At 42.1% G+C, this 17,830-nt stretch overlaps 1 protein-coding gene across 1 annotated transcript; it reads left to right on the top strand.

Moving 5' to 3' along the window:
• Window positions 1–35: 35 nt before the first annotated feature.
• TMEM267 (transmembrane protein 267) lies at window positions 36–12,019 on the top strand. The gene is made up of 4 exons (XM_015848661.3): window positions 36–130; window positions 1,189–1,314; window positions 3,297–3,681; window positions 9,219–12,019. The coding sequence occupies exons 3-4, from the start codon at window positions 3,370–3,372 to the stop codon at window positions 9,552–9,554; spliced, it is 648 nt and encodes a 215-aa protein (XP_015704147.1). The 5' UTR covers window positions 36–130; window positions 1,189–1,314; window positions 3,297–3,369; the 3' UTR covers window positions 9,555–12,019.
• The last annotated feature ends 5,811 nt before the right edge of the window (window positions 12,020–17,830 follow it).

Raw genomic sequence — 17,830 nt, 5'->3', positions numbered from 1 at the left:
GCAGGAGGCGTGGAGCCGCTCCCGTGGTGCTCCTCGGCCACGCATGCCTCCTCGCCCCGCTGCCGTGTGCCGTCCCGCTCCGCTCCCGTTCCCGTGTTGGAGCCGAGCCGGGGCCGGTTGTGCTCGTCAGGTGGGTGATGGGGCGGCCCGCGCTGCGCGCAGAGCCACGAGCCCGCCGTGCCGCCCGCTGCTCCGCGGCGCTCGGGCTCCTCAGCGCTCCGTGCGGGCTGTGCCGCGCTGTGCCCCGCGTCTGAGCGGCCTCAGCTCGGTGATATGGGGGCGGCGGCGGAGGGCACCCATTTAACCTTTAAGACACGGCTTGAGCTTGTGTCTTAAAGGGTAATGGCACGTCATGAGGTTTTGCACATAAATTAGTATCGGTGTTTTCAGGTGATCCCCGTGGTGTTTTGACTTCTTGTGTAAAAAGCAGTTTTATGAATTGCAGCTCTGTACCTCTGCATACATCCAACAACTTCTTGCTAAATTGGAGCAAAAATTCTGGAGGGTGATAGTGTTTCTAACTGCTGCTTTTGGCCATTGGATTGTGCTGCTCTGTACCACGAGCTGAAAGGCATCTTTGAGTCTGATTTCTCCCCAGATGCATTTTTTTTCAGCTTTGATATGGACTTCTACTTATGTCGGTAATTTACGGTGACAGCAGCACGTCTGTTATTTTCTCTTATAATTTCCTTAAATTAAATTTACAGTCAGCATTTCACTTTGGCTGTGCAGACAGAGGTTGTGACGAATACCTGATGGCCTGTAAGGGTGTCACGAGAAGTGCCAGCTCTGAACAGCGCTGTGTAACAACGGTGCATGCGCTTTATGCAGACCCAGCCTGTTTTTGGCACACTAACTGTGCTGACCACCCCCAGCCTTCAGTCAGCATCATAAGTATTCTGGTAATATACCTCCTCTCCCTTTCTGCTTTAAGAAGGATGTACCATCCATAACTATGATTCTGCTTCTATACCCAGGATGTGGCTTGATTTGTTATTTCTTTCCCCACATGGAGCAGTTGTTTTCATTTGTAAGAGGTGGTAGATGCTGTTTAGGAAGGGCAGTTTTGCTATAGGCATACTTGGTAATCTGAAGGGAAGGCTTTCTGTGTTTTTGATTGTTCTCTTACAGAGTTTGCAATGCTTTGTGCACCATCAATGCTTTCAGTGCCTGTTTTGTTTTACTTAGGCATGGAAGAAACTGTTCTTGGTCTCTGGACCCAACTGGATACAGCAGCTCAGCTCTGCTGACAGCACAGACCACATTTTATACTGGAAATAAGCAACTGCAAAGATGTGTTCTCACAGGCCCAGGGTGAGTTTGGTTCTGAATACTGACATGAGTTTTATGGATATGTTGCTGCAGCAGTTCTTCCCAGCCTGGTTTCTTGGAGAAATATCATGTCAGTGTTAATCCAGTTTTACACTGTGGCTGAGCAGAGTGAACCTTTTTGAGGCTATGGCTCTTTGTTTCTTAAAGTGGAATTTATTCAGATATACGCAGTATATTATAAACCCCTCTCCAAAAAAATGGCAGGAAGTATTTAGTGTCTGCATGTTTATTCAGAAGAGGCACAGCACAGTCATGGTTAACAAGCTCTAAACTCCACCTGCTTTTTTACATGTTATGCAAAGGCCATGTATTATTCATGTGTTCTTTGCTTTTTTTAACCTTTTCCAAATAAATGGCTTGGCGTGCTTTTTATTTTCTATGAAGATTGAAGTCAGTCATGGATAATTCTACAATGAGCAGGCATGTAAATAAGCCAGAAAAAAATGTTTTACATTTTTTCTGGGGCTTATGAGTAATAATATGTTTAAAATCCTGAAGTCTTTTAACACTGTTAGAAGTATACCTTTTTAAATTCATTTTTTAAAGGAGGTCTGATGCATTCAGGAAAAGCCTTTTTAGAATAAAAATTTACCTGGCCTGGCAATAAGATGAGCAAGATTCCCTGTGTCTCACAGGAATAGCAGCCTATTAGGATGTGTGCTTTGAAACTGTGCTCAGTCTCCAGGGCTGCCCAGAAATACAGAAGAGCATAACAGATGGCTAGAATTGGTGCTGAAAGGAGATTTTAAAACCTCCTTTCAGTGCTTTTTTAACACAACAAAGCTACAGAGTGTGTTTTATGTGAGGGTATTTTTTTTCCAAGTGCTTCTTTTTTCTTTCTTTTTTTAATATTCTCACAGATACAGGTACTCTGTTTTTGTAATCCAGGTATCTTGCACTTGTGTCTTTGCAGGGCAGGGGTCTTTTGGACCTTGGAATCCCCCTGAAATTTATTGTGAGGTATCAAGCAGTTATTTAAGGGCAGGGACATCTGAGAAATCACCTTGTGCAATTCATCACAGGGTTTTTAAGAGTTACAGAGCATAAATATTACTTAAGGACCTTCAAGTGATTATTAATACTAAAAGTAGTGCCTGTATTTTCACATTAGAATGGTCACCTTTTGAAAAATAGCATTACTGGGATTAGTTTGCTTCTTTTTTTCCTTCCTTTCAGAAAAGAGCTGGCATACAGGTAATGTCGGAAATAGTAGGTGAGGCCTGGAAGCAGCAGCTACTTGGTCACCATGGTCATGAAAAGCATATGTCATTCTGTTTTATAAGGGTTACCTCGGGTTGATTGAATAGTGCTGCCTCTGTATTTATGATAGGTTTTATTAGGTTTTTTTTTTAATAAAGTTATTCCAGTTGTTCTGGTTTTTGTAATGCTTTTTCTAGTTGCCAGTCTCCAAGACAAACAAGAAGTAGCTCAGAAAAGGGTATTGTGCTGATAATAAATATCTTTACAGGGTATGTAAGTGAAAATAGTGTTTCAGGATTCTGGTTTAGAAAGTAAGTTTTAACACCTGTGGCGTGGAGGGGTTTGTGATTGTTGAGCATCAGTCCTAGGAATCCTCAAAAATGAATCTTTTTATCTTTTGCTCCAGTGAAAAATATTCAATTTTGGTGACTAACTTTGAATTTAGGAGCAAGAGGAATCTTGAAATATATTCACTGTCACGTCATAGATGTGACTCAAATCATTTTGTGAAACTGAGGATTTCAGAGAGCAGAGTTAGAGCTACCTCTGTTACACAGGTGCGTGTTCAGGTTGGAACAGGACAAGCGTTTTAATTTAGGTCTGTCACATAGATTTGCTTAACTGAAACCAAAGATTCTCTAGGAATCTTACATGTGAACATGGAATTTGTTTTCTTATGCCCATTTAGCTGTGATGTCAAATGCTTTGTGCTAATGGATTCTTTTTTTTTCTCTTTAATACTGTGTTCTTTCTGCCATTTACAGAACTGAAGATACGCAGGACAATGCATATTGTATACCCTGATGACATTTTGTGTGCTGTCACCTGATTTTTGCCATGGCATCTGAGACTGAAAAGGCCCATGCCCTTCTCCAGACTTTCAGCACAGCTTCAGTTATTTCTAGTCTAGGTTTGGGAATATTCTGCTTTGCAGCAGACAGGCTTCTGCAGCTCTCCTTCATTCAGCAGAATGACTGGCTCCGAGCCTTCTGTGATAATGCAGTGCATGGTATACTGGGAATGTGGTCCTGGGCCATAGTGATTGGACTCAGGAAGAAAAGTGACTTCACTGAAGTTACGCTGGCTGGCTTCCTTGCCTCTGTCATTGACGTGGACCACTTCATACATGCTGGCTCCCTGTCATTAAAGGTAAGTGAATGGCCTGGTGAATGCATATTTTCTTTATCTCTGTTTACTTTATTGTTCTACTGCATCCTAAACAAAAAAAGTTTCAGTGATGATACAGTCTGGTAATTTTTTAAAAGATATGTGGGAATTTATATTTTTATATAATTGATGGTGATTTTAAAACAAAGAAATGCTGAGTTAAGTTCTGCTCTTTAAAAGCTTCTGAAAAAAAGAAGTTTTGAAAGCCTCTTTCACACAACATCCTATTGGAATCACTTTGGTGCTTTGTTACCCAAGTTCAGCAGGTAAGTGTTGCCATACATGCCTTGTTTGTAAACTGGATTATCCCATTCTGTTTTACAATAAGAAGTCGAAATCTGGAAAGTAGGTTGTCCAGCTGTTAAACTGTCCTTTACCAGCTGTGGGTAGGAGCTTCCAGTGTGCATCTTGTTCTGAATCTTCTGGGAACTCCTTAAACAGAAAAAGGATGTTGTAGGATGAGGGTTGTGAAGCCCCAGAACAGGTTGCCTAAAGAGTTGGTGGGTGCCCTGTCCCTGGAGACATCCAAGGCTGTGCTGGACAGGGCTCTCAGCAAACCAGTCTTGCTGCAGATGTCTCTATTCATTGCAGGAGAGTTGGCCTAGATGGCCTTTAAAAGTCCCTTCAAAAATGATTCTACAATTCTCTGTTCTGTTTCATTCAACTAGTCATACTCAGAAGTGGTATATTTGGTCTTAGCCATCTTTAAACATTTTTCCCACACCCAGCAGTACATGACTGGTCATCTTCAAAAAGGCAGACTGAGTTTGGCCTTAAATATAGTTGGCTGTAAAAGAGAATCAAGCAAGTGTTAAACTTGTTAATAAAAAGGAGAAAAATGAATATGTGAATATGTGTGAGCATCATCCATTTGCAGAACTGCCTTTTAGAACAGAGTTTCTCAGTAGAATTAGTAGTACCAAATTGGCATTACCAATTTTTGAAGTCGTTCTCCAGTGTTTTAAGTGTGTCCTGTTCCCTAATCTTATGTGCTTCAGGAGTGCATTCCCAGCTTTATGAGAAAAAGTCAGTCTGATCTGTATGTGCTGATCTGTATGACCCTTCATTCAGATAGTTGCAGAACTTGCTGAGATCTGCCTCCCATTAACCTCTTCTTCTCCAGACTGAACAGTCCCAGCTCTCTCAGCCTTTCCTCATGAGGGAGATTTTTCCTTTATTACCACTGTGGTCCTTCACTGGACTCCATCTCCTGTAGTTCCATCTTTCCTGTGTACCAGGGAGCTCAGAGCTGGACACTCCAGTAACTCTGGAGGTGGCCTTAGAAGTACTGAGGAGAGGGGAAGCATCACCTCCCTTGACTTGCAGTGCTTCACAGAATGCTGTCCTTCTGCAGCCTGAGACACCATTTGACTCTGCATCTGCAAGGACACTGGGCCCTTTTCTACACAGCTGCTGCCTGCGTTGTTGGCCCTCAGCATATACTGTTGCACAGTGGTGTTCTTGCTTCGGTAGTCCCCGGTTCTCCCCTTTTCTGTGCTTTTTGTATATGGAAATACTACAAAATCTAAAAAAAAAATAAAAAAAAATTAACCAGATTAACGAGTCCTGTGATGTTCTATTGCAGCAGTTAAATCTAACTATTCTCATGCATATTTCTTATTTTAAAGTTAATAAATACAAGTAATACGTGGTTTTAGACTGGTTATGAAGAAGTATTTTTTGAAACGTTCGTGCTGCTTTTTCTGGTAGTTGCGATTAGCGCCGGTGTTTTTGTTAATAATGACCACTGGGCGGCACTCCCCACCAGCGCTGGTTTAGAGAACAGAGCATCCTGTCATGGAACTGCTAGATTTTTTAAATCTAAATGTCTGAAAGTAAGAAGGCAAGATGACCAAAAACCTTGTCATAGCCACTTGCCCACTTATCTCTTCCTTCCTGCATAGGTTAATTGGGCTAATAAAGGATGTTTTACCTAATAGCTGCATCCTGTGCAAGTCTGTAGGCTCTTACAGTAACAGCGTTACTCTTATAGCTTGAAAAACATATTCTTTGCAACAGGCTTCTTAACTAAGTGACTCACAAAACAAAGCTAGTGCACCTGGATTTATGTTTTATAAACCTTCTTCCATTTATCTGGCCTCATCTGAACTGCTGTCTGACTAAATTATCTTTAAAGGATCCAGTCCCAAACCATATACAGAATTCTGCAAAATCAGCATAGATTTGGGTTGAGCAGCCTGGGCTGATCCCTTTTACTATCACTTGCAGTTCTGTCTTTTTAAAAACAGAGTAAAAAATCAAGTTTTACATCTTCTTGTACTGCCAGCAGTCTTTGTAGTTTGTGACCTAAAGTCATCCTCATAAATTTGTCTGCCTGACCAGCTGAACTTGATTTTTAGTACGTGATTTTTCATTCTGCAGCTTAATATCATACCACTTTCTGTTGTGTGTTGTAATTTCAGACTATTGCCTGCGTAGCTCATTACTTCATGGAGGACCCTTTTACTGTTTGTGTCTCCCACACTTCATGTTTCTAGATTGGGAGTAACTGATTTATGAGACTACAGTGTTTATTGCTTAAGCAACACATTACTAAGGAACTAATAAATTAAGAAATCTAGTTAAGTAACCACACCACTATTACTAATTTATAACAGTAGTATCTTTTACATTATTATACACCATTTATTTTAAAGCTCTTAATCATCATATTAAATGTGATGATTGATTCCATTTTTTTTAAGTAATTTTTCTATGGAGCACAAGGCAGCATTACCATCTGCTGTGAGTTGCTACCATCAGCCTCCTCCTCTTGTTCCTGCTGACACAGCTTGTTGTGTGAACGATTTGGCTATTGTTTTGTCATTATTTTTCTGGAGTATTTAGGGTAAATAGTCACCTGTGTATTCATACAATTTATACTCGATACACTGATAAATATTTGAGTACCAAGTAGTATTTGGTATGACCTCTTGCCCACACTGTCTCTGGCAACAAGTGTGAACTCTATAAAGACTTTGCTACCTAGAATTTGTTCTTCAGCATATTCCAGGAAGTTTTCACTCTGTATAATGGCACACAAAAGGTACAAAAGTCTGATCGTCACTGAACCCACCGTTGTGTTCAGCTTTGCTGATAAACTAGGATGACATGATGGGTTAAATGTGATACAGGTGTGACTTGCATGAGAATTCTCCCCCAGTGCTGTGGTCCAAATACTTACGTTGCAGAATAGTTGTGTGGAAATTGCTAGCTTGGTAATTAAAAATTACCAGCTTGTGAAAGTGTAGAAAATGCAGCTGGTGACACACAGGCTTTTGTACTGGCAAACATATGTAACAGATGTTTATTAAGCCACTGATGACTCAGTCTGGGCTTCAGTGGATCATTTCTGGAGAAAAAGCTTTGCACACACACAGTGAATTGAAGACTGAATTTACAGATATGGACTCAATACTAGTGACCTTGAGCTTGTGGAGAATCACAGAGTACAAGTGTTGAAGCCCATGTTAAATAAACTCATTGCTATCCCCATGTGCATTAGTTTCCTTGGGTTCTTCTGCATGTGCTTTGAGTCTCCCATCTCTACCTCACTGTGGTTGTGAGAAGGGCTGGGGGAGCAGGACCTTCAGGAAGATTTTGCAACTAGGTTAGGTATATGATAAAGGTCACTTGTGTTATGAATACATCCCATAGGCTATTTTTGCAACTTTTTCCAGTTTGCTTTGCAACTGCCGCCCAGTCTCTCATGGTAGACATCTCCCTCAGTCTGCATACACCATGATGTTCCGCTTTTTCAGGGGCATTAATGTAGAAAAGGCGTGTCCTGATGTTTTTTAAATATCTGGCCAACTAGATTGACTGGTAGGAGTAAAAGTATAATAGGTCATGTTGCCGAACAGAACGACATCTCTCTCTTTCCTGGGCCTGTCAAGTCAAGGATGTTACTGTAAAATCATAGAATCACAAAGTGGCTTGGGTTGTGTTGGAAGGGACCTTAAAGAAAACCCAGTTCCAGCCCCCTTCCATGGGCACGGCTGCCACCCACCAGCTCAAGCTGCTCAGGGTCCCATCCAGTTTGACTTTGAACCACTCCAGGGCTGGGGCATCCGCAGCTTCTCTGGGCAGCCTGTGCCTCACCTCCTTCTGAGTTAAGTTTCCACCTAACATCTAACCTAAATCTCTTATTACTTAGTATAAAAATGTTTCACCTTGTCCTATCGCTGCCTATGCAAAAAGTCAGTCTTCCTCCTGCTTTTAAGCTCCCTCTATTGGCGGGCTGCAGTGAGGTCACCCCAGGGCCTTCTCCAAGCTGGATAAGCTCAGGTTCCTCAGCCTTTCTTCATAGGAAAAGGAAGGAAGAGTTAACAGATTATTCTTCTTTGACAACTTCAGCAACAGCATTTTGGTGGCCTGACGCGTTTACAAAATAGAGGTTTTTAGCCAGTCACAAAAATCTGACTATCTTTATGGGATAGGTGACAGTTTCCACATCACGAGATTGTTGCACTTTAATCCCCTAATGGTCTACTTACATGAAACAAAAATACATCTGTAGAAAATATGCCCCTTTTACCAACTTGAAGAATTTGGGCCTATACCTTCATAATTAAAAGACTGAGATGTTTGTTGTTGTTGTTCTGCTTTGAATTTGTCAAGTTTTTAGTCCTGTCATCTTATCAGTCCTTCATTAAAACTTACCCAAAGAATCTACTTAATCATTTCTGAAATCCAGAACTTTTTTTAGTGTCCTTTGAGTTTGTGGAAGTAATTATAACTGTTGCTATTAAGTACATCCATAGAATTTTCTCAAGTGCGTTCTTAATTGATGATTGCCGTTTCTTAAATTTGATATCTCCTGTAGTGCGTCCTTCCACTAGCTGGACATTCATCTTAATTAAAGCCCAAAATCAGGCTTTCACCTGAGTTAACATTAAACAAACTGTTAATTAAAATCAGAAATGATTCACATAATAGATTCTGAATGTGTCATTTCCCTCCTCATGAATAATACTATGTCAAGGCAAATAAAATACATGTAACTGCAGTATTTTTTGTTAAATTAGAAATTATGTCTCTATTAGATATAGTCAAACTAGCACTTTACAGGTAGTAAATGAAATGTATTACAGGATGTGTTTTTGAAAATAAATACCAATAGATCCCATTAAATATTTCAAGCATATTGTATGGTTGTTTTCCTTTTTATTATCTTAAGTATATATGATCAGTGCAGCCTACTATAAAGGATCCAGTATGCCCTGTGACTCAATGACAAATAGCATTCCTTATACCGCTCCCTTCCTCTGTTTCCATTAGTACTGCTTAGCAGGATGTATGATTTGGACAACAGAGAAAAACTTGTCCCAGCACCGTCAGCCCTGCTGCTTACCTGACTGTTCATGCTGTTGATTTTGATTAGCCACATTGGAAAGGAATGATATGTTTTCCTTTGCACTTCCACTTAGCCAGATGGCACCACAAATGTAAATGCACATAAAATCTTCCTTTCTTGTCATGATCGTCGCTGTTGCCAATTATGTTCTTCTCTTCTGCAGGCTGCTCTGAGTCTTCCCCGGAGACCACTCCTTCATTGCTCTACTGTGATTCCTGTTGTGGCTCTGACATTAAAGCTTGTTATGCACCTTTTCAGGCTTAAAGACTCATGGTGCTTTCTTCCTTGGATGCTGTTTATATCCTGGACTTCTCATCACGTCCGTGATGGGATTCGTCACGGCCTCTGGATCTGCCCATTCGGAAAAACTCCTCCTTTGCCATACTGGCTCTATGTGGCAATTACAGCATCTTTACCTCATCTATGCTCATTTATTATGTATTTAACAGGAACTAGAGAACTAATGTCTATAAAACATGGAATCCACATTGACGTATAAGGGTGATGTATCTTAGTCTTCTGTAACACACTTGAAACAGGCCGTGCTTGTCACTGGAATGGTTTCCTTGTGGTCACAGTAACCTGCTCCACAAATGGTATTAACATTTCGTATCTGTACATGCCCTTTGTAGATTGTCTGGTCTCCCATTACTATTCACATGCAGCTGGCTTTTCATGAAGTACTGATTAATGAAGTACTTAATATCACTGTAGTAATTACATTCTGTTTTGCTGTTTCCATTCATCTGATCACCAAACATTCTGGATTTGCAGTCTGCCTACATTTCATCTGGATAGCATTTGTATAGTACTTTAAAAATGTAAAATTCTGTATAGGTGCTAAGTACTTGAATTCAGTAGTTTGTCACACTTGTGAAAAACACCAATTAGGATTTCGAAGTAAGTTATTTGTTTTCCTGCTGGGCTCTGGTATTCAGCAGTTTTTAAAGGAATGCTATTTGTAATTCAAAATGTGGAACTGTGGGTCTACACCAGTTTGAACACTGCCATAATACAGTGTTTATACTAAATTCTGTTGTCATTTGATACCCAGTTTGCAGGCTAATGATTAGAAAGGAGAAGACAGTGGTTACATTATTATGTGTGTCGACTGAAGTGCTTAATTTAAAATGTATAAATTATGAATATTTAAATTGGAGGTAGAGAATTTTAATATTTAAGCCATATGTTATTACAGTAAAACATAAGCTCTAGGGAAGATTCTGGAAGTTGCAAGAAAATAAAAATTGTTTCAAATTTTGATTAAAGACCTCACTACGTTACTGGCATACAGCATTTTCTCTTAGGTGCAGTATCAACCTAACTACAAAATAAAATGCATTATTGTTAAGGTGAAATAGAGGTTTCCTCATAAATGAGCTTCTTAAAGAAAAGTATGAATATGTTGCGGGTTGAAAACAGTAGCAATGATTACGAGCTATTCAAAATAAAAGTGTTTTTTAACTGATTTTCACAGAAAATGTCTCATATTAAAAAGGTTATTTGGAAGGAATTGTGAGTCCTGGTGGATGAGAAGCTGGACATGAATCAGCAGTGTGCCCTTGCAGCCCGGAAGGCCAACAGTATCCTGGGCTGCATCAATAGAGGCCAGCAGGGACAGAAAGGTGATTGCTGAGCCCTTGAGAGGCCTCACCTGGAGTACTTCATCTAGGTCTGGGGCCCCAGCACAAGAAAGACTTAGAGCTGTTGGATCAGGTCCAGGGTAGGATCACAATGATGATCAGAGGGCTGAAACACTTTCCCTGTGAAGAAAGGCTGAGGGAGGTGTGCCTGTTTAGCTTGGAGAAGACAGAGCTATGTGGAGACCTCAACCATAGAGGTATAGAATGTTTTAGGTTAGAAGAGACCTCAAAATCACGCAGTTCCAGTCCCTGCTATGGGGAGGGTTGCCACCCACCAGATCTGGCCATGCAGCACCCCATCCACCTTGGCCTTCCACACCTCCAGGGTTGGGGCATCTGCAGCTTCTTGAGCCAGTGCTTCACCACCCACCGAGTGAAGAATTTTGCCTCAACATCTAATCTAAATCTACTTTATTTCAGTTAAAAACATTCTCCCTTGTCTTATCACTATTTGTCTGTGTTAAAAGACAGTCTACCTCCTGTGTATAGGATCCCTTTAAGTACTGGAGGGCCAGAAGATCTGTTCTTCGGTGTCACTGATTCTGACTTGGGACTTTGGTTGGGCCAACTTAACAGGGTTGTCCTTTTCCAGTTTTGAACCATGACCTCCACTCTCTCATCTTTCCATCCCCAGAGCTTTGTTGCATAGGGGACACCTGGGTGACAAGAGGGAGATGATGACTCCTGCTGCCTGCACAGAGCAGGTTCCAGTTTCCTCCCTCTTGCATGATTTTGCTGTTTGTCTCCTCAGAGTTGGAACTGAACAATACGACACATCAGTGTCTCTCTGATTCACATAAAGCTATGCTTCCATCCCAGACTACTCCATCGTTCTCTGATTCCTGAAATGTCTGTTATTAATGGGTTTTGTTTGGTTTAGTTTTCACTGTATTTCATTGCCCTCTACGGAGATGGGGCCTTACTTATCCTAGTTAGTGATTAGCAGGTGGTGAAAGGGAATATTTCTTTGGAAATACTTAACAAAAGGCACAATGATCTGGCGATGTGTTTATGTTTAGCATTACTTAAATTGCACAGTGTTGGTATTAGGATAAAGGAATCAAAATTAGAAAAAGGAATAAAGAACTGAAGCCTAATACTGCCAGAGGCCTTCTCAGAGTACAGAGTTCTATAGGTCCTCTGGAGTGCACAAGGCTTTGTATGGAAAGTGTTACACCATTTTAAAATGTGCCTTCTTTCAGCAGTTTCTGCCCTGTTTGTTCTTCACACTAGAAATGTACGCCTACAGAAAGCTGTCTGACTGTACTGTGGGCCTGATTATCCTCTATATTACAGCTAATAAAGATGGTTGTTTTTCGTTTGTTGTTTGTTTGTCCCTTGGAAAGGAGAATGAAGAAGCATAACAACCGTAAAGGGATTGTTGTGACTGCGGATTTCTCTTTCATAGCGTGTGAAGGTTTCCCAGAAGCAGCGTCAGCAGTGTCTTGCATTACAGCTCTGAAAGCAGGAACTGAACATCTGTCCTTTATCCAAAGGTGTGGTGTTTGGTGGAGGAGGAATGCTGCACGTTCATTTAATTCTAACCTGTATTTTAAACTTCAGGTTGTGAAACCCAGCAATGGGTATCATCTCTGCCAGAAGCAGAGTCACTTCAGTATCACTCCAGTATCACTTCAGTGCTGTAGAACATCTTCTCTCTTCCCGATTCCTGGTCTCATTTGTTTATTTTTGTGGTTTATCCATCTTCGCTGCAAAGTGAAATGTATGTAGGAGCAAAGCAGAGAATTAGACTTTCTCATTTCCAAATTAGTTATACTGCCTGGTGCTGTATCGTGAGATGCTTGATTCTCACCTGAAATGATTTATCATTCTTGCTACATTTAAAGATCTGATGGCACGCAGATCTCGCGTGTTTTAAAAGTATGTATTTATTTTGCTTTTCTCAGGCCGTGGTCAGCTTCTTAAGGTGAACTGACTTGTAGTTTATGGGCAGCCAGATTGGAGCAGAAAAGAGAAGTTAATTATTTATTGCAGTCCCTGTCACTGAGGGCACCTCCCTCTTACAAACGGATTTCTGCATTTTCGTACGTGTTTTGCATTTCATCTGCACTGATCTCTCAGCCCAACGCTGATACCCACCAAGTAAAAACCACGGCAAAAACAAACCAGCTCTATAAATGTATCTTAACGAACTTGTGTTTGACTGCAGGCATTACAGCTGAGCACATAGGAAGTACAAAAAGTTGTGAATTACACCAAAAGATTCTTAACAAACTCAAGGTAGTAATTTCACATGTGATGCACGATGCATGTCAGTAAATTATTGTTCATTCATTTATTGCACTGATCTAAACTATTTCCACGTGTCATTGAGCTGTACTTTTAGTTGAATAAAATGGCGGTGCTGATTTCTTTTCCATCTCTACTGAGTATCTGTTACAAAAGGTAAATACAAACAAATGCCAAGTGTAAAATGTTCGAATGTTTTTTCCCCCCATTGCCCCAGAAACAAGATGACTCTTAATGCCCTGGTGGACTTCTCAGCCCAAAGGAACATATTTCTTATCAGGCTGTGTTCTGGTTGAAAATCTAATCTTAATTTACACGTAACTGCTGATACAGTTTTTCTGCAGTAAGGTACGTTGTATTAATGACCGTGTACCTTCAATCAGTTACTGATACGTGAATTCTTCATCACAGATGCCACGCTCCAAGGAAACTTCGGTTAAGTTTAAATTAAATAACTGGATCGTCTGTGTGTCTCTCCTCTGGATGTGCTCCTATAGGTCCATGTCTCTCCTGTACTGAGGACTCCACATCTGGACGCAGCATTCCAAACTGTTGGCATGCTGTTAATTTTGAATGTATACGTGCATGTGCTACGTCAGCTGCTGTCAAAATGGTGATGAAACACGTTTGAAGAGAACATTTCATGTTGACAGGTTTGACTGATGTAAATTATGTCAATTGTGTAAGTTTAGTCACAGCAGAAGAAATCTGGTATTATGAGTATATGTGACATTGGGACATAGCGCAGGCTTTGATTCAAGCCCACGGGTTGAGTTTTGTTTCCTGCTGCAGGCACACCTTGTGCTGGAACAAAGGAAGCACTGTGAGAGTAGAGCACCATTTGCATTTATTAAAAACATGCACAACAGCCAAACTAACAAACAACAGTCAGATTTCTTTCAAAACACTGAATTTGTACCTTTGGCTCTGTCTTAAAATTCCTTAAATTAGGTGTTATCTACACTGAGTTGTAAGTTAGAATAAAGCCCTGGCTTTGTTACGTGGTGTGGGGTTATGTGCTTCCACACACAAGGAGCGCTAAAACTGGCATCTGCTACACAGAAAATCCTTTGGGAAAAGGGTGAGAACATTGGCATCCCGCTCCTTACAGCGATCAAATGGCTGCAAAAAAAGGTTGAACAATGTTTTTTGTTTTTCCTTAGCAGCTGTTTGCAGTGGTCCTACCAACTGTGCACAGAAGGTATTTTGTTGAAGGTGGAAAAGGCCTCGAGCTCAGCAGCTACTGAGCGTTCAGTGAGAACCTGCCCTCAGTGGTTGTGCAGCAGTCCTTGGGTGCATCTCCCATGGGAGATGGTGATGTGATAGAACAGGATACAAAAACAAACAAACAGATACCAAAATATTGAGGACGGAGTCACCCGGCTGTTATTTTCCTTCATCTGTGTGTCCTACCTCTCTGTCTCACTGAGGGCTGCCCTTTAGAGAGTGTTTGCATTGCCACATAGTGTACACACAGTGCTCCCATGGAGGATGAAAGGTTTCAAGTGCACAGGTGAAGGTGAGTGAGGCGATGACAGCACAGTGCCCTGTTAGTGACCCGCTGCTGCTGCTGCACCATACAGCGTGCAGGGATGCGCCTCAGGAGGAGCAGCACTGATTGAGATAGGAGTGCTGTTCTCTGGCACTAATGGAGCTCCCTCGTGCAAGGACTGCATGCCAGTTTCCCTGGCAGAAGTACCTTACTGATGGAGATGAAAGCTTGAGCTTTCAGTTCAGGTTCTAGCTGACCTGGCGCACTGACGTAATTAAATCTGGAAACACTACAAATATAGATTTTGCCTGTGTAATGAGAACAGTTTCCATTAAAATTTTCCATGTTTGAAGGTGCATGCAGGAGAAAGTGCATCACCAGCCTGTCCAGTGCCTGGCAGCTGCTTCTGCTGAGGCCATAAGGGACAGAGGCTTATGGTGTTACTCAGGCCTCCTGCACAAGGTACTGCTTGGTCTCCAAATACAAACAGCTGAACAGGGGTGTTGTGGGACGTGCATTAGGAGTGTATTAATTATATCAGGAGCTGCATACCGTCTTAATTTATCAAAGTAAAACTGAGAGTGAAACTCCTTGCCTGCTCTCTTTTCTCAGTGTTCCTGTTTCCATGAATCACCTGCATTTACTGCAGCCGCCCTTATCTCCCAGTGCTTTACAAGTGTTAGTAGTCCCACCGTGTGCTTAATCAAACTCCAAACAAACAAATAAATAAAAAGTGGAAAATAATTTGAAGGGTTAAGTATCATTAAGAAAATACTAATAGAGAAACTGGGCCGGATAAGTGTGTTCAAAGATACATTCTTCAAAGCAGAAGAAGCAGAGCCGAATGGGGAAAAAATGCAGTTTTCTAAGACAAAAACGTGGTTCTAGAAAGGAGGTCACTTCAGACTTGGTGGTTCCAAGCAGGGAATTGCATGGTTAAATGGTCTATCGGTCACTTCCTGATAGCTGGCTCAAAATGATGAAACAGTCTGGGGCTTAAGAACTACAAAAAGAGAGCTGCTATTGCAAACAGTTTTCTAGTGCCAGGAAATTGGTAATGCCAGGAACTATGGTAATAAACTCACTTGCCAAAGTAAATCTCCTTCCTACCCCAGGTTAGTAAATACAAATGTGCAGGAGTGTTGTCCCTTCCAGGGACCCGATGAACAGGAACCCCTGGATGATTTGGGCAGGCAGTGATGGAGGCGATGGCAGCAGGAGTGAGTGATGTCCTGTGGAGAGCAGTCAGCTCCACTCTCGTGATGTGTCAGCCTGGTCTGGTGGTTGGTGACCCCATGCACAGCAGGAGGTTGAAGCTATATGATCATTGTGGTCCCTTTCAACCCAGACTATTCTGTGATTCTGCTACATTATTTATTTTATTTATTTATGGTCTTGTTTAACCTTAAGATACAGGCTGACAGTTGGGCTACATGATCTTAGAGTTCTTTTCCAACCTTAATGGTTCTATGACTCTATGATTTTATCAGATCTTACAGAATGAGAGTTGCCATAAATTGCCCCGCACAAATCATGGACTGGCTGAGAGAGCAGGGGCTGTTCAGCACAGGGAGGGGGTCACTGTGGGGAGACCTCAGAGTGGAATTTTGGGATCTAAAGGTCTGTAAGAAGGAAGGGACAGACTGCAGCAGGGTGTGCTGTGACAGGACAAGGAGAAATGGTTTCAAACAAAAAGAATGGAGATTTAGATTGGACATAAGGAAGAAGTTAATTACAATAAAGGTGATAAGGAACTGGAACAAGTTGCCAGAGATGGTGGATGCCCTGTCCCTGGAATCATTAATTGTCAGGCTGGACGGGGCTTTAAGAACCTGATCTAGCTGTAGGTGTCCCTGTGCACTGCAGCTGGACTAGGTGACCATTCAGGCTCCCTTCCAACTCAAACAATGCTGTGATTCTCTACCATTCTGTGGTTCTGTTCCCAGTGAAGCAGCAGCTGATATCACAACAGAGACCCAGCTACAGTTCTGCCCATTTGTTCCTGTGTAACACATAATTGAGTTTCACACTGAAATACTTCTGTGACCTTCTAGAAAAAAAAGGAAGTCAGCAGAGTGTGGGGAGGATGTTTTGGCTGAGCTCTCCTCAGAGAAACAGGCTGGCAGCCATGGGCACGAGCTCACCAAGGCAGCAGGAAGGTCCCAGTGCCAACTGTGTGCTGGAGGGGTAACACAGGGCATGGTGATGTACAAGGGAAAATTTAATGTCCCAGAACAAACAGTGGCTGCAAGAGATCAGGGTTCAACAACAGTTCAGGGTCAGCAATGACTTCAGCAGCCACACAACAGGCAGGGGGTTCGGTCAGAAAGGAGGGGGATCACACAGGCAGCTGCCTGGCACTGACCTGGACCTGGGATGAAAATGTACAAAAGCAAAGCAAAGTCCAGTGGAGGCACTTCCAGGTATGGTGCCTAACTCTGTGCCAGTGCCCCAAGTGCCAGCACACAGCAGAGGCCAGGGCACCTCAGCTCTGCACAGAAAGGAGGCCAGGGTCAGGGCAGCGTCACCATCTTGGGGCATCCACCTGGAGACATGGCTGCTGGGTGAGGAAAGGTGCTGTCCCATCTGCACTGCATGGTCTGGCATCGCCATGAGCACTGTGTGCAGGTTTGGGCAGCAGCACAAAAAACAATGTTCTGAAGTTAGAGAGAAGCCCATGACATCTATCAGTAAGCCAAAACCAAAGGTTTGAATTACATCTTACTGAGCACAGCTGCTGTCCAAAGTTGTTTTAACATGATTTATCCCAATTTCACAAACTGAGTTACTAGCTTTACTCTTCATTGGGCATCAGCTCCTCCAGTGGAAGTTCAGGGTCAGACTGAAGGCTGCTGAGTCCTGGCTTTCCCTCCTGTGTTGCAGAGGCTTTGGAGCTGGGCTGTGTCGGTGGGGCAGGGCACGAGGTGCTGCTTCCTGTGCCACAGCATCGCTGCTGTGATGGAGGCTGCGGGGGCACGGAGTGGGGCAGAAGGGCAGATTGCTTGAGTGACTGGAGAAAAGTGTAAGACATTGTTGTGCTCCATACACAAATACAAGTTAGAAGATAAAAAGTGGCCAACCCGAGAATTAGCTTTGTTTCTCAAGGCAGAAGAATGACTGCCTGCTGCCTTCTCCAGGTTAGCACTTTCATTTCATCTTTGAATTCAGTCCAGGCCAATATATCAATAAAACCCTCCACTTTACTTTCGCCATAATTGCAGCTAATGCCACTGTCAACTATGTCAGTGCAATTCTGGGAAAAGAATTTCTTGGCTAACCTGGCATTTATTTGTATGCTGGACGGCTGCCTGTGTAAGTGGAGTCATAGCAAAATATTTGCCATTGTTTTCTGGCTTTATTATTATTTTGAATTTCCCAATGTCATAAAAT

Source organism: Coturnix japonica, chromosome Z (genome assembly GCF_054131305.1).
Source record: "Coturnix japonica strain WE chromosome Z, WE-NBRP24, whole genome shotgun sequence".
Lineage (NCBI taxonomy): Eukaryota > Metazoa > Chordata > Aves > Galliformes > Phasianidae > Coturnix > Coturnix japonica.
The sequence above is the reverse complement of the archived record's forward strand: the minus strand, read 5'-3'. Positions and strand labels throughout refer to the sequence as shown.